General features: G+C 39.4%; 2 protein-coding genes across 2 annotated transcripts; one reads left to right on the top strand and one right to left on the bottom strand.

Annotated features, from left to right (window-relative positions):
* Positions 1 to 634: 634 nt before the first annotated feature.
* On the bottom strand, positions 635 to 13,585 carry zgc:112982 (uncharacterized protein LOC503771 homolog). Its single transcript, XM_067578507.1, has 11 exons — positions 13,383 to 13,585; positions 11,744 to 11,787; positions 10,905 to 11,573; positions 9,701 to 10,519; positions 5,862 to 6,031; positions 4,478 to 4,598; positions 4,223 to 4,295; positions 4,003 to 4,142; positions 2,858 to 2,951; positions 2,661 to 2,775; positions 635 to 1,427 (listed from the first exon to the last, which is right to left on the bottom strand). Exons 2-11 carry the CDS (start codon positions 11,776 to 11,778, stop codon positions 1,414 to 1,416), a joined length of 2,250 nt encoding a protein of 749 aa, XP_067434608.1. The 5' UTR covers positions 11,779 to 11,787; positions 13,383 to 13,585; the 3' UTR covers positions 635 to 1,413.
* Positions 11,869 to 17,353, top strand: LOC137173612 (C-X-C motif chemokine 10-like). The gene is made up of 6 exons (XM_067578510.1): positions 11,869 to 13,289; positions 14,218 to 14,273; positions 16,163 to 16,254; positions 16,462 to 16,579; positions 16,909 to 16,986; positions 17,157 to 17,353. Exons 3-6 carry the CDS (start codon positions 16,197 to 16,199, stop codon positions 17,242 to 17,244), a joined length of 342 nt encoding a protein of 113 aa, XP_067434611.1. The 5' UTR covers positions 11,869 to 13,289; positions 14,218 to 14,273; positions 16,163 to 16,196; the 3' UTR covers positions 17,245 to 17,353.
* Positions 17,354 to 17,719: the final 366 nt, after the last annotated feature.

Below are 17,719 nucleotides of genomic sequence, written 5' to 3'. Positions count from 1 at the left end.
CAAAAAAAACAAAATCTGACTAAAGGCCTCGAGGACAAAACATTGTTGAGGTTCTTCTGAGGTTCAGTCACAGTGACCTGATGAGGTTTGAACCAGCTGTTTCACCGTCTTTGCTTTGCTGTTTCCATATTAACTCTGCTTCATCTAAATTTTATCATAGATGAAAAATAAGAATCACTACTGAAGATTTTATAGCCTAGAATTACTCATCATATCCCTTATTTCACAGGAGTTCCCACCAGTATACAAGAAGAATTCATTATAATATAATTAACAATATAAACTACTTTTTATGTTGTTTGTGTGCTTGCTACAATCAACACTTCCTAGCTTCTGTAGCCATCAGCAGTGTCAGCTTTAATGCTCACAATCCTCTGTCCAAACAATCCCAGACAGCTGAAGCTTCATATTATCTTCAGATAAACTTTTAAATTCATTTTTGTAAACTTAAAACTGGATTTTGTCCTCCATCACTTTAGAAAGGGAACTTTTAATGTCCAGCATGAACAGGAGGGATGATTACAGCAAGCAGAACCTGTTTCTATGTTCATTTGGGCTCCTGACTGTTGTTTTAAGACATAAGAAATATTTCTGAACCCGTCCTTTAACTCTGAAACACCACCGACACTCAAAATCAAAATGACAAGTGTTTTATTATGAAAAGCGACACGTGGTGAGCGGTACGTGCTCGTGTGTCACTGACAGTAAGGCTGGTATTATACTGATAGAGTGGTACAGACTAGATTAAACTGAAATTAAACAGCAGTAATCAACATAACATCTGCAGTGTTTTTCATAACAAAGAACTCAAAGAAACAAAAGTCTACAAACGTCACTGGTGGTGTGTTCTTCACTGGAAAGTGGCAACAGGAAGTGAGAAACAAACAAATGTATGAATGTACAACAAAAAGGTCATTTAACATCCAGTATCTTCACACGAGCCTTTAACATCTCTGCTTCTCAACGATACAGCCGTAGACGACATTATCTCCGACAGACAGCAACCGCTTGATTTAAAAAAAACATAAGTATAGGTTTAAATGAAGGCAGCAAATCAACATGAAAGGAGGACAAACGTGAAAACAAAGAACTCAGAAAACAGGAAGACACAGATAAACAGAAGTGAAAAAGACAGAACAGTTACAGGATCACCGGCGCTGCAGGTATCAATGTTTCACATTCAGGTTCATCAGATTCATCGTTCAGTCTGCCGCCCACAGCGGAGCAGGAGCGGAGACTCTTTCACAGTTTGGTACGACGTCGACATCGTGTTGTTGACCAGAATCACCGGTGCAATTTGGCCCGAGACGAGAACAAAACGCTCTCGTTAAGTGGCTGGTTTTTAGAAAGGTTGTGTGATCAGTCTTCATAAAATCAGCAGCATCCCAGTGAAATATCTTCCCATTAGTCTGATCACCAGTTTGGACCTGAGAACGGAAGAAAGACAAGAAAGAAAACAATTCAGGTCATGTTGATCAGGTGGGTCAACGGTGGCTTTAATGCAGCTCAAACTGTATTTGACCAGTGTGAATGGAGGAAGAGGAGGAGAGAAAATGGGATTTGGGATGAGCTCAGGTGATTAGAAGCTGATCAGTGGGAGGGAAACCTCCTTAAAACCGTAACGTGTCACTGAGTCAAAGGTCGAGGGGAATATTCCACCGCCCGAAGCTGCCAGAGGATGCCGACGAGGTCGTTACACAACAGGAACAAACCCAGTTCACCACTGAATAAATCTGACTAAATGCGTCACGCTGAGCTGCTGATAGTGAATCCGTGCAGGGAGAACACGACTGTGAGACACCGGAAGGCGTCGTAGCTGCTGAGATGCGACAATTAAACATTATTGTTTAGCAACGACAAGTTCTTGTTGTTCAAATTTATGATTGAGATGCAATTAAAAAACAAACAAAACAAAAATAGTTAATGAAATGTTTGTTTTTAATGCACAGATGATGAGAACAGGTTTATGTGCTCAAACATTAAAGGTTGTAGAGTTTCTGACCTCTAGTAGCAGAGACGGAGCAGCTTTTTATGAGCTTTTATTCTTGTAGGCTGCAGAGAAACGCAGCGATGCACCAACAAAGGCAGTGAAGAAGAAGACCTCAAGCTCGTAAACTACTGAATACTTTGTTTCATGAGGACATAACATAACTTTTGTTTATTTACAAGAAAACTCCGCAGAGCAGCTTTAAGAGTCTCGTCCTGTTGATCCACTCTGCTGCAGCTATACTGGAACAAACTGGTATTTTATCACTCTCATGACTGGTATCTGCTCATCTCAGCTCATTAATTATTTTTGAATTGTTTTGTTGATTTTAAAAGTAGGAAGATCATCCACACAAAGACGTTGGCTTTCAGTGACTGCAGTGAAGTTTCCAATCACAAACTCAACGACTCAACAATTAAAGGCTCAATATACTCAAAAACTGACATGTTTTTATGACATTATGTGTTGTCATACATGGATCTGTTCACACATCTGTCGGCACTTTATGGCTGCTTTAGATTCTCTGAACGTTGTCAAAAATAAAGATAATTTCTCCTGTTATGTAACTGGTCACCACATCATTACAGACCAAACTGTATTTTTTTCACAAAGTAAAGCTTTTTTCCTCACGTGTTAGTCTGTGTCTGTATTGGTGTGCAGGGATGTTTGTTACCTGCAGGGTTGTTGCGGTTATTCTGTCGTCTCATTGGTCCCTGACGGTTGCTGAAGTGATTGTTCCTTCGTTGCGGGCCTGTGTTCGGCCTGTAGGAAGCTCCTCTCCTTGGTCCCTGAAAGAGAGAAAGAGGTTAAAGATTGACTGAAAGGTCATAGGTCAAATTCTACTGCAACTCGACTCTTAAAGACACTCACCATGTTGCCTTCCCATCTCCTGTTTTGCTCCTCTGGCCAGTTAGAGAATCCTTCGTCCTCCATCTGAGCCACATCATCCTCTAAACTCTGCTCACTGAAACAAACATGAGCACAAGTTACAGGAAACTTCAGTTTATTATAAATGTAAGTTTAGTGTTTGGTGGGAAACAGTAAAGAGACTCTTGAACATCAGCGACACGTAGCTGAGAACTGCTGATTTTAAAAGAATCATTTCAGAGTTTCACCTCACAGCGATCAAACGCTGCTGTGAAAAACATCCTGTGTGGTTTTTTATTACTCGACTGTAATTTTACTGATTCTCATGAGAGAAAAGTGCCAAAAAGAAACATGAAGAGCTGCAGGGTTGAGTACACATATTCTTGTCTTTAATTTTCAATTAATAATCACAAACTTTATTCCAATTTTATCTTTCAAAGTACTGAAAGATTAATGCTTCACACTTTGATAGCTTTAATTATTTGTCCTCCTTCCAGCCGAGGAGCTTTAGTTTATCTTGGTTATCTTTAGTTTTAATCTACTTTGTTGTTTTTGGGAGAGAAAAATGGTAAATAACAAACAAAATAACAAAGACTTGAATCCTCCTTTTATATTATATTTGTATTTATATAATGTGTTTATGTGCTTTGAATTTTAATCTTGCATTTCTGTTTCACTGCTGTGTAATCATTTACTCTTTGGGACAATTTAAGTGAGTGATTGATATTTTGTGCGTAATGTTCTTGTGAAGCACTTATGTAACTTTGTTTGAGTGTATACATTTTCAACATGTACGCTCTGAGCTTAACTTTTCTTATTATTGAGACTGTATTGAACAAGGATTTACACTTTTACATGGCTCTCAGAAACGTGTTTGTATGCTCTTATAACATTTATCATTTAGTCAGATCTACATTATCTCACCTATCAGAAAAAATACAAACTTGAACTTAAAATGTGAAAACTCAACTCACACGTGAGTCAGCGCTCTTCTACAAGCAGCTTTGTCTCAAAATCTCCCCGATGAGTGTTACTTAACCTCACCGTACACAAGAAACTGATGACCGCAGAGTGATAAATACTGACAAGACGCAAGGAAGAAGAACCACATTTCTGCAGGTGAAGAAGAAGCAGGAGTATAATCTCACCTGACTGGGCCTGCTGGTCGCTTCTGTGAGACACTGTTCCCTGGTATTGTGACCTTCACGCCCTCCAGCCTCTCCTGTCTCCTCCTCTCCAGGTCATGTCTCAGGTCCCCCGGGCCTCGCATCGGCGGCTGGCTCAAACCCTGTTATCACAACATCAATACAATCCATAATAGTCTCCACTGTCTAGTGACTTCAGGATGCTAGGACGGTAATTATTTACCTGTACGGGTCCCAGTCTGGAGAACAGCGGCTTGTCGTCATCGAGAAGTGTTTCCATATTTAAGCTGAAGCCTCTGCAGAGCAGAAACACCAGGAAGGGAAAACAGTTTTAATCACCAGTGTTTACATTATAAGATAAATCTTCAGCTCCATCTGAATTATAATTAAGGGATGTGTTTTAAATTGCTGGTGTGTGTTCTCTCAATTACTTTGTGAGCACATTTCATTTAAATAGGTCTTAGGCAATGCGACATACCGGTTTGAGCTGAACCTCTCATCCAACGTCAGCTCCTCCGTCTCTTCTTCAGTGTAGCCGCCTTTTTGGGGAGCTGAGAAACGCTCGTTCAGGGTGGCGCCATCACCTCTGAAATACTGCTCTGTAAACACAGACGAGAGACAAGAATTCACTTTGTAAACCTGGAGTCTGATATATCTAATATATATGCAACAGTAAATTAAAAGCGACACACAAACGTCTCTTTACCCTTTGGGTGATGTGATGCACCGAGCTGGAACAAATTATAATGTTGTGAAGCAGTGTAAAGGTGTTAATGTGTAGCACGTTTTCCTTTATGATTCCATTAAACAGTGGATGTTGATTTGTTTGCTCCAACAGTTTTGGTGAGTTCTTAAACCCAGATGAGAATCAAATTCTGGCCTGTGCAGCGTGTATGATTTAATTCTGGACTCATTCCTCTAGTGTCTGTTTTTTCAGTGAAAAAACTGTGACACAGCAGATACTTTTTGTAGATTTTAGTTCAGCATTTAACACCATGCAGCTACACATATTCAGAAACTGAGAGATGCTTGTTAATTGGTTTATCATCAGATAGTTTCATTCCTTTTTAACTGATCTCACTCAATACATTAGGATTGATAATGTCCTGCCGAGTATTTTGGTGTGTACATTCATAACATTCTCAGCTGGGAGGCACTTCTGTGTTTCTATGCAGATTGAGATTACACAGTACTGAACAACAGCTCTTGATATACAGCACATAATTCAACATCATCAGGGAGGCGCCTGATCGTCTCAAATTCGTTCTGCAGCAGGACAACGAGTCCAAACATCCAGCCAGGGTCATAAAGAACTATTTTCAGCAACAAGAAGAACAAGGAGTCCTGCAACAGATGGTCTCTGATCTCAACAACATGGAATCAGTCTGGGATTACATGAAGAGACACAAGCAGCTGAGACACCAAAATCCACAGAAGAAGAACTGTGGCGACTTCTCCAAGATGCAGGAAAAACCGACCTGCCGAGTACCTGAAACACTGCAGGTGAACCGAGGAGAACTGCTGCTGTTTTAAAGGAAAAACTGCTCACAGCAGATATTGATTTACTTTAAGTTTCATCTGTTAACTCAACTTTGTATAAAGTTAATTGACACAAGGTTCCAAGATGTAGATTAAATCCAATTTAAGGCTTAGGGTTTGTGCAATAGCTATGTATGGTTGAGTGTAATAATGAATATGTTGTGTCTTTTTTTAATATTTAGTGGTTTATGTCTGTAAATTGTATATTTGTTGTACTCAAAATGGAGTCCAAGACTGATTTCCTTACAAGTACATTAAAGTATTTCTATTCTAAACACATGTATGTACAGATGTAGATACACATGTGTGCATAATGTGCTGACCTTTGACGTGATGCACCAGTGTGATGATTTCCTGGGCAAAAGTCCCAGTGTGCATGGCGGATTCCCGGTACGTCCCAGAGTGCTCTAGCATGGGCAGGAAGTCCAGACGCTGTCGACCCACGTTGACCAGGTCTAGAGAGAGCTGCCTGTCTGACGAGTAACACATCTGGCTGCAGAGGAGGAGGTGGAGGAAGAAGAGAAAAGTTAAAACCAACTGCCAAGAGCCCATAACTGAAATAAGTACACAGAAGAAAAATGACCTGGTAAATTTTTTCACTCCTCTTCATTGTAAAAAGAAAAAAAAAATTGGCTTGGACTTTAGTTTCAAATGCTGGACGACCCTGTAATTTTACCATATTTGATGATTTTCCTTGTTAAAGAGCTAACAGAGAGTTTTGCTACCTAACTTGTTTAGGGTGAACTGACAACGAATGAATTACTCCTTTGAGTAGCCTTTGTCAGTTTTGGAGGCCACTAATTTCTATGCCTTGTGAAAAAAAAAGTTTCAAGTCCTGAAAGACAAAACACTGTAAGCGTATATTTCTTACTTTTAGCTAAAATGCCAATAAGTGTTAAAGAAAACCCTTTCTGTGCCTGTCAGTAGAAAAAGACAAATAGAATCAGCATCTTTACCTTACCCAACAAACTTACCTTGGAAACATTTTCACGACTTCAACAATGGATTGTTTACGATAACTACATCCTAAAATTAACTAAAAAGAATGGACGTGTACCCTAACAGAAGTACACACAATCGTACTAATTCAGAATCTTTTTATGTATAGTTGAAAGGTTTAAAGTGAAAGCCGGAGAAGACCAATAGACAGGGGAGTTAAAGTTTGGGTAAAAGTTCACACTTCTTTTCTTGTTTGATCCATTAAATCTTCAGTTTGGCTTGATTGCTTAGAATCCCAGTTTCTCCGATATTTCGGACACTGACTCCAGTCATGGTAAAATTTAAATTGTCCGCTCTTGTTCAATGATGGCTCGTTATTTAGAGCGGTTCCCCAGTTTTCCCAGCACTTGACAGCTCCTCATTCAGCTTTCGATTGTTCATTCAGTTTCTCCTTTTGACACAATTTATGATGCTCCAATATCTCCTTTTTTCAGATTGATGTTTATATTCATAGTTTTATTATCTCCTTTCAACAGCACTGATGTTTTAACAGCATTGTCGTCTGTGTTTATGGCTTCATTTTGCCATTTTAGTGCCAATGATGTTTATGCTCATGGCTCTGATGTCTCCTTTAGACAGAATTGATTATGCTTAAATTTCTCCCTTTATTTCATCCACATCTTCAATTTCTTGTATAAACAGCAATAATGGTGCTTTGATTTCCTTCAGCATTGATGATGTTTCTGTTCATGGCTTCAATTTTCCCTTTCAACAGCATTGATGATGTTTATGTTCATGGCTTTGGATGCTGTAATTTTTCAAAATTTATGATCATGTTCACAGTTTCAATTTCTCATATTTTCAGCACTGATGTTTTTGTTCTTGGCTCCAATTTCACCGATGCTGGAACTGATGACGTTTGAACTTCTCCATTTATTGGATGATTATCTTCATGCCTTCAATTTCTTCTTTCAGCCAAATGACTTCATGTTCGTTAGTAAACTGAACTCACAGAATCATCTCACATCATTAATTACTCTTGGAGGTAATTAACTGATTCAGAGGTCCTGTTCTTGTATAGAATCAGCAAAAACAAGATTCCTTAGTTGTTCATGTCTCTCTGACCTTGGATATGTCTCAGCAATCCTGGAGTGGATGTACTCCCAATTCCTCTCTCCAAAATTAGTATGTGATTAAATTAACATCGTTGCCATTGTACAAACATGTTTCAGTAGTCTTGATCTTCTTCAAGCCAAAGGTACAAATTCTTCCTCCTGCTCTTCTACGCAGGGTAGGAAATCATGCCAGAGCATTTTTTGACCTTGGCTGATGTGCTCGTCTCCTCTTCTTCCCACTAAGGAACAATCAAAATGTGCATGTTCTTTTATCTTCAAACCTCAGCTTCGGTTGGGAAAATAGCTCAAGTAGCATGTGGACTGACGACTCCTGTCAAGCTTGAAAACGCTCTCATCTTCCTGTCAAATATTCCAAACATTCCCCCCTCACTGTAGAGCTCCAACATCATAATTTTCTGCTTTTAACATCCTTCCTTTAATGATAGTTCCTTCTCTCTCATGTCATAAAGACAAAGTAAATTGCATTGCTTTCTCAGGAGATAAATGAGTAATAGCCAAAGCTTGCCCATCTTAAATCCTTGTTTTCACAGAGCACTTTCTGTCTCTGCCAGCATTGTTTGACTTCCCTTCTGAAACAAGATCAGCCGACATGTCCTTCCTCAGTTTGTTGGGTTTACCTTTCCAGATCCAGCTTTACAGTCACTCAGCTCTCTTCAAGTAAGTCAGAAAATCAGAAGCGGCGCCAATGAAAACCAGCTCACCCATAGGCAGCATGCGTGGCATCAATCAGGTGGTGGTTTAACACAAAATGAGCATGATGGTAGTCGTCCCATATGTAGAGAGATTTGTAAAATGATGTTCAGTGCCGTATAAGAAGAAAGGATTGAAGATGATGAAGAGTGAAGTCTTCCATTTTCAGGTGGATTAGTAGGCTCTGTACCATATTCACACACTGAGCCACGTGCAGGGTGATGATGGGAATCAATGCCTGGTTCAGCTCTTCGGGATGATTTTGGGTTCAGGATTCAAACATAAGTCCACAGTGACTGTATAATGGTTAGTTTCTGCAGCCCACTCAACTTCTCTCATCAGAAAGATTTTAAGGTCTTGCTTCTTCAGACAGACAAGTTCGATGGCCTTGATGTTTCGTCTGTTGTCCTGGGATGTGTATCTGCTGGGATTTGGTTGAATCCTGCCTGTATCTCTTCCCATACAACAAAATCAACACTTTTGATGAAAACATGTCCATTGTGAAGCTCTTCTTCCAAACATTCAGGCCGAACACTGTTTCCTTCTTTAATTTCGATCATGTCCAGATTGTTCTCAGTAGTTGTTGCATTTTGTCTGGTTAAGCAGTCTTCGTAAATGTAAAATAGTGGCTTCAATTAGTATTCTGTTTTTGGATGTGCTGTGCTCTTCTCTATCTTGCTTCATATATGAATCATCAGTGTACAAATACACTGGCAATGCACCATAGTAACCAGTTTGTGTGCAGCAGAAATATGAGAATTGTTGACTTCATATAACTCCAGTTAACTGTTTCAGACACTTGCCTTCTCTCATTTTTGTTGAATGAGATGCAACAGAAATTCTCATTTTTATGAATTTGCTTCCAGTGGAATCTTCTTTATTTGAAGAGGTGATGCCAGCTCATTTACGAGATGTTAACTTGCTCCAAAACACAGCCACCACTCATCAGTGATTCATGAACATTTCCTTGGCTTCTACAGTAAAAGTAGTTGGAAGAGCTGGATGCACGTCTTTCTGATGGCATGTCAATCCAAAAGTTTTCATGTGAGTGTAACTTCACCTTCGGATTAAAATGTTTCTTGAAGAAAATTGCGCAAGGCATCCCGGTCCACAAGGTATAACTGTACATCTAATTTGTAGATGCACATAGTAGCAGTGCCTTACCATCTAGGACACATTTTTTCTGACATTGTAAATTCTGATGATGTTGGTTCCAACTTCAACCAAATCCTGTTCAATTAAAATTTTTAACTCCTGTTTATCAGTGTCTTCACCTGCAGTCTCCACTCTCCACATGGCTGTTTCTTTTCATGCAGCAGCTTTCCATGAGTTTAGAAAAAGAAAGTGTGAACTTTCACCCCTCACCCTTGATCATTTTTGATTGAAAAATACTTTACCTGTTTTGGTTTACGGGTCGGCTCATGTCCACCTTGATGGTTAGCGTTTCCTCAGTTACAACAGCCATGTTATTGGTTTTCTGTTCATTCCACCCGCGCTCCCTCTTACGGGGCATTTTAGGATCCAAATCCACCCTCGGTAGGTGTCGGTCAAGACTTCCGGCCCTTTCACGTTCCCACTGTTGAAGTCTGTCTTCCTCTGCCCAGTTAGGCTCTTCTTCACTGGAATCCTCGTAACAGTCTTCCCTGAGGGGTTGGTACCCTGGTCTTTGCTGTTCGTGAGGAAGATCTTGGTATCCCTGGGGGGACTGCTGTGAGCGTGGTTGATTCCTGGGCGGCCCAGTCCTTCCACCCTGGCCGCGATTAAACCTCCCTCTCAATGGGCGAGAACCGCCCCTCCCTCTGTGCATCATGGGACCATCTCGATTACCATATCTTATGGGGTTTGGTCTGTCTTGCGGCAGAGTGCTCCTCCTAGTTTCATGGTAGTTGGAGTCTCTCCAATTATCTTGAAAATGCCGTCCTCTCATGTCTTCCCGAACTTCCAACCTGCTCTTTGACATTCTGAAACGCTCCTGAGAGGAGCTCATTGGATGGGGACTCCTCTGTCGATCAAGGTCATGATCTTCACGATCATCAAGTTGTTCCCACCTTGGCCGTTCTCTGCTTTCTATGATGCCGTGATCATGTTCAATGACAAGTGGTCCTGAGTGCCGAATGTCCCCATGGGGAAGGCCCCCATGGGTGTCTCCTCCATACCCATCTCTGTGTGTGCCCACTGAGTAACGCTGTTCCCCAAACTTCTCCTCATTCCCGTACCTGTGATGGCATAAGAGGAGGTGACATGGTTCAACAACACATGGAACCATTAAATCTTCTCATCTGGTTCAAAACTTAATGTTTAAATTATCTTTGGATTTATAATTAATAAATATCTGATTTACTACTACATCTGTGATGTAGATTTTTAAAACAATAGTTTCTATTGATAACTACATTATGTTCAACAAAGACATGCTTGCCAACAAAACTTACAGACATGCAATATTTTTGGACTAGTATTTAGCAATATAGGAAATAAGGCATGATGACAGTAAGTGAGGAATTTTGCTCTATGAAAAATAAGAAAGATGAGAATCCTCTGCATTCTTGGTTTCCTTTTTTCCCTGCGATAGTGCTGCAAAGCATTTTGCTTAAAATTTACCCAAGATGATTGGCGTCATCCATTTCTCTTCTTTGCCTTTTAAAAGGAGGATTTCTCTCTTGGGATGGAGCCTCTCTTCGTCCGAATCTGTTAGGACCCTGTGCGTTCCTCCTGCCTCTTTCCCTACCTGCTCCCCCTCTTTGGTCATCCGATCTTACACTGGGACTGGGGTCTCTGAACCTTCCTCGACCTCTGCCCTGCTCCTCTCTCCTCCAGCCCATCCCCGGCTCTCTCTGTGAGTGGTCTGGATGAGATTTTGGTGTCAGCGGCAAGCTTTCCCTTGGTAACCTCAGAGGAGAGAGGGGCGACCTCCCCCTGCTTTCAAATCTCTGGAATTCTTCTCTAAACCCTCCTCTCCGTCTGTTTCCATCTCCTCCTCCGTCATGCTGTGGGGAAAACCTCCGGTCACCATAGTCCATCACATCGTGATGGGGTGATGGCCTCCTGCGGTAAAACTCCTCCTGGTCTGGATGGCGTTTCTGCCCAAACTGACGGTCATCTGGGAAAGGAGGGGATCTTCTCTGGCCTTCTGGATACATGTCTTCCCCAAAGTAGTCCCAGTGCTCTTCAGGATCTTCTCTGGGGCGGTGACTCCTGTCCAACGGATTCCCGTCCAATTCTGCAAGAACTTTGTAAGGATCAAAGTCAGGTTCTTCCCATGGGAACCTCCTGAAAAATGAAATATTGGAGAAAAAAAACACATCACCACTTGTACTACAGAAATCAATAAATCTGAATAGACACTGTTTTGTGTACAACAGCAAATTATCAACTGTCAGTTATTAGCAACGCAGATCTCCTGGGACACAGTATTATAATCACAAAGACAATGCATTTACCTGTAACGTGGTGATCGGGACCTCGGTCTTGACATTTGCTCAACCTTCAAGAAAAGGAGAGGTTTTTATTACAAGATTAATGCTGCAGGCAAAACACAGTGAACCACAATACAGTGCAGGCAGTGATTAAGTTATCAAAGAGAACAGCATTTTTTTTTTTACAAAGTATAACTAAGAAATAACTACACTGTGTGTCTAATTTCTGTCAACAACAACAGTCTCCTAAGGGTAAACTCTTGTGGCAAGGTGTTTTAGAAGTTAAAAATCAAGTGTTATCTCTCCAAATAATTTACACTTGTTTTAAAAATGTGACCTGGAGACCTGAAATCTTAAGCTGCTCGAACAGACAAAATAACGCAACACCTGCTAGGAGACTATAATGATTTTACTGGGATACCTGTATCTTTTCTGATTCCCAATTAGAAATTGTCTCAAATATTTTGTCTCTACCCTGACTGATGAATGGTCATAAAGACAAAGAATTAAAAACTAATATAATATATACTGACATGAGAATTTATCCTTATACTGTTTTAATAGTGTGGCCCAACTATACTATAAAAATGAATCAACATCACTCTTAGAGCTTCAACAATTAGTCAATTAATTGATTAGCTGCCGACTATTATATTAATCTACAACTGTTTTGATAATCAATTCATTGTTTTAAGTCATGTCCAAATTCTCTGATTCCAGCTTCTCAAATATGAATATTTTCTGGTTTCTTTTGTCCTCTATGACAGCAAACTGAGTATATTTGGACTGTGGCCAAATCAAGACATTAGAAGACTTCACATTGGGCTTTGGGAAACAATGATTGACATTTTTCAGCATTTTCTGACATTTAAGGACTTAACACATTAATTGATCAATAATGAAGATAATGTTAGCTGCAGCCTAGCCTTTCTAAAACAGTTATGAACAAAATAACCGTCATGAAGGCATGCTATATCACTGTGGTAGTGGTAAGACGTCAAAAGCCAAAAAGGCTGGAACCACTGGTTTCATCTTTAACAATGTGTTGTATTTTAAAAGCTTGTTATATTACTCATTGTGTCAAATCTTCATCTGAAAAGTAACTGACACTGTCAAATAAATGTAGTGGAGTATTATCCTACATATTTCCCTCTGAAATGTAGTGGGGTGGAAGTAAAAAGTAGCATCACATGGAAATACTCAAGTAAAGTACAAATACTTCAAAAATGTATATAATCTATATCACACAGCTACACAAAATAAATGTTAATGGCAGATTAGTTGAGTTGCTTGAATTGCTAACGTTAATTTAGCTGTCATAGGTCACGGTAATAACGCTGCCAATGACAATTCAAGAGCGTCAACGTTGTTTCCAAGGACAACTAGTGTTTGGTTTTAGTATTTGAGATGCAACTTTAGTTTTAAACTCAGCCATAGCTTTCCAGATGTAATAAACAGACACTTAAATTCACCTTAACGACATCTCTACGCTGTACTAACTATTTTGGAGGGGGTGGAGTGTTCATAAGTACTCCAACATCGCCTATATACGCCCTCAAAATAGCTCACTGTGAGTTTACTCACCAAATCCTCCAAACATTACTAGCAGCTAACTGTTGGTGGTTAAAGCTAATTAGCAGCTAACGTTACGCAGTTCTCTTACCTCCGTCCACGACACGCGCCAGGCCACCGCAGCTTACGTTAGCTAAAGCGACGATAAACACACGAAAAAATCGCAATAAAACAATGTGTAATGTTAGAATACAATCCGATCTATCACCACATACGACCAATAACTAACTACATGTGTTGTGACTTCAAACAGACAGACACACAGACAGATAGACAGACAGAAAATGGCTGTGATGACGTCACGTTAACCTTTGTACTTTACGAAAACTGCCGAACAAAAACGAGTTCGGCACTTCGGCCACGGGCTTCTCAGATAGAAATACTGTGATGAGCTATATGTGGGCTCTGGGTAGTTATGATGGGCATTTCATAACAGTTTTCTGACATTTCTTAGACTAAATCAGTGGCAAATAGTAGGTCAAATCTGGCCATTCAACAAAAATATTTGGCCCTCAAACGTAAGCTGAAGTTTCCTCTTTTATAGATGACTTCAAATATTTTACATGGCTCTTCATGAATCAGACAGCAGACACAAATGTACACATTAGGCTCATGTAAATCCCAGTAAATGTGACCTCTTAACATCTTATAAACTTACCAGATCTATCTATCCATCTATCTATCTATCTATCTATAGCACAGGTACAAAACATAATGTGATCTTTTTGACCAGAACAGATTTCACATGTTGCATTGTAATGACAAAGGATTTTGTTTTATTTCTATAACTTTTAGAAGCTTAAGGAGATAAACACGCAATAAATAAAGCAAAAAATAGAGAAAAACTTGAAAAAAATATGTCAGAAATAAGTTCATCTTGTTAAATATGCACTTCTGTTATGTCATGTAAACAAACCACGTACCAGTATCAGCTGTGCACTCAAGATCAGACTGGAGACGTAACCACTCAAGTAAAAGATGGGTGAGTACTTGCTGTCCTACGTTTGTACTTTTTAAACAGTAAACACACATTTTATATTGTGATATTTAGATGTTTGTTTACTGGAAATGACATATAGCCAACAGCAACTTAACCAGACACTTCCAGCTCCCTGCTGCTACCTTATTTAGGTTTTTGCAGTGAAATGAGGAGGTATGGTAGAGATATCTCCTCATTTTCAACTAAATGAATCAACAGCAGAGGAAAACTGGGCTGTCTTCAAGTCAAAGCGCTGCAAAACTGAACAGGACAAAGGATCCAACAAGATTGAACTGAAACACAGGACTGAAATACTAACTGAACTAATGAGGAGATGAAACAGGAGAACAGCAAAGAAGCTCATGAGCAGTAAACTTAACGTTACTTTAATTATGATTAGGTTACAACATTACTTATTTTAGATGCTCTACTCTTTGAGTGTAATATTTCTCCTTTTATGGGTCTCTAGCTTCTGAATAATTTCCTAATGATAATCATAATTATTATTTAATATTATTATTATTATAAACTATTATAGGGAACATGGACTGTGTTAAATTGGTACACCTCAAATTAATTGATTCCAACTAATTGCTAGTATAACCTAGAGAGAACTTTTAGTCAACTGAACATGCAAAATGTGAAAATTGTCAACAGGTAAGAATACAATTCAACGTGTAGTTTTCAATAATGAATGGATAATGAATGGATATTTACTTAGGTTTAAATTGGACTTTTCTTTCAAGGAAATTTCTGTTTTCCCTAAATTTGGTACCAAATTCCATTATTCTTTCAAGGATACTTAGATACAGGATACTTCAGACAAAATACATTTTGCTTATTAGCAAAATTACCTTAGCTGGAAAGTTAATGCAGTATTTTGTTTTTATGGTTCCATAACCTTTCCAATAATTTCAGAGAACTTGGTAGTGTAAGGGAAATAGAGACTGTGCTGAACTGGTGCACTTCACATTAATTGATTCCAATTAATTGCTACAGTAGTAAAACCTGGAGGGAATCTTTTAGTCAGTGCAAAGCAGGTCAACTGAACATGCAAAAATGTGAAAATTGTCAACAGGTAAGAATACAATTCAACATCTAAATTTGGTACCAAATTACATCAAGGATACTTGCTTGGAAATAATCTGGAAATCACAGACCTGTTAAATAAAGTGTTACTTTTTTCTCTTTATTTGAACCAAACCTTATCTGGAGAAGTATTACAGTATTTTGTTGTGCTCTCAGATATAGTTCACTAAAATCTAAACTTCCTAGTTGTAAGCAAAACAGCAGTTAAGGAAAGTCAACGTCATCCTGCAAGGTTTGAAACCACTCTGACCTCGTCGTAAATCAGCTATGAAACTCCCTGCCTGAGTTTCTGGCCAACTCTGTAGGATCCTTTAAATCACTTCTTAAAACTCACTTTTATTGAATGGATGTTTCTTAAAGAGGATATATGCTTTTTGTGATTTTTTTTTTTTAAAAAGTATACTGTTATAATGTCAGATGTGTATGTGTATGCTTCAACCTGCTCTGAACGCTTGGTTCAGTAACCAATACCTTTAACCAATGGGGACCAGCAGCTTTTTGTCCATAATATGATGTCATGTGTGAACAGATTTCTGTCCCAACAAAGTGAGTGACACACATATTTGCTGCATATAAAACTACAATTAGGGAACTGTTATACATTGCACCACACTTAGACCTAAACAGGCTGCAGGACTTTTTAAGTTCCGGGTCATCACTCCTGCCGGCTCTGCTGACAGAGAGGGGCATTCACTGGCACTGCTGTCTGTGTGGCCGTTTCAGTTCTGTTTGCATGTCCAAAAGTCATAGATCAACAAACCGGTGAGCAAACACACAGGATTTGTTTGTTGTTTGCTTACAAGGAACAAGATTTTTTTTGGAGCACCAGTCTCAACAATGTCCAGCATCGTTAAAGTGATATTGCTCCTGGACGTCATGGTCTCTGCAGCCCAAAGTAAGTTTTTATTCCTCTTTTTGTCATTTTGGATAGACAGTATTACATAGACAACATTAGGTTTGTATGGTCGACAGACAAACAATGAGAGTACAAGAATAAAAAGTATTTATTTTGGCTATGTTGGTAGCTATGAGCTGTAATTCTGCACAGTCCAAATGATTTTTGATTAAATTAAATTATGTTTTTCCTTGTCTTCTTCTCTAGTGGATGAAGGAGGGCGGTGTTTGTGTCGTCATGTCTGGAATCATTTTCCCCGAGAATCTGAAATAAAAGACATCCAGATCTACCCAGCAACCCCATTCTGTGACAGAGTGGAGATTCTGTAAGAATTTGAAATATTCAGTTGATATAGAGGTATAGGTCAAATACAAACCCTACATATTTTAGTTAATGACATGCAATATAAAATGTCACAAAATTGTGTGACCTGAATGAAAACACAGAGTTAGTTATAATGATTCCAAAATATATTACTGACAGAGAACAGCCACTAAAGTTACAAACAACAAGAGTATTAACTCCTGCTAAAGCCACAGTGACATTTAAACAAGCACTGCCATGACTTTTGAAGGGAGAAACAACGAATACAGTCATGATACCCACCAGTCTACCTGCATGACTCATCTGTTATATTAATGTCCATTTCAACAGAGTCATCAACAATAAAGGCCTTCGCTTTTGCCTGAACCCCCAGTCAAATGCAGTGAAAAGACTCATGGCTAAAATTCTGTGAGTATACTTAATAATGATATCATTCTCAGCACACACTTACTCATGATATTGATCTTTCTGCGAAACACTTTTTTTCATAGAAATAACAATGCTTAGTAACACAATGCTTTCTGCTCACTGTTGTAATGGGTCTCATGTGTATTCCTCTTTGTTGTTATGTGATCCAGAAGAAAACAGAGACCTTCTACCACAGCCCAAACAACCCAGCTCACAACTCCAGTCAGCACCGCTTCCACCCCGAGCAGCGGTGACTGACTCATGATGGCTCTTTCTTTAACTCAATAAGAAGCCCTGATGACCTCTGAAAAATGCATCTTCAACAAATGTAGAAGTGCAATGGATTAAATGGTTCATCTATAAATCACCTGTTGAGTGCCTGATGGTTGTTTATTTGTGCTTTAGAACGTAACCGCCGTGAAACAATTGGAAAAAAAAACCTATTTCTGTCATTCACAGGCTTTCTCAGAGAAAACTTTCCACCTGTCTCTCTGTCGCTCATTCATGCTTTCAGCTCGCTCGCCCTCTCTCTTTCTTTTTCTCTTGTCTTTAATAAAATGAGTCAGGAAACCCACAACAAAGCCCAACTTTTAACATTATTAAACAAAGAGAGATGTAGCCCCCTCGTCTCTCTCATGGCAGGGTTGTAAACCTCTGATCGTGATGTGCAGTGGCAGAGCTCAGAAGCTCCGCCCCGCCTCTGCAGAGCGGAGCAGCTAATGGCTTGTTCATC

This window comes from Thunnus thynnus, chromosome 21, assembly GCF_963924715.1.
Source record: "Thunnus thynnus chromosome 21, fThuThy2.1, whole genome shotgun sequence".
Taxonomy (NCBI): Eukaryota; Metazoa; Chordata; class Actinopteri; order Scombriformes; family Scombridae; genus Thunnus; species Thunnus thynnus.
The sequence above is the reverse complement of the archived record's forward strand: the minus strand, read 5'-3'. Positions and strand labels throughout refer to the sequence as shown.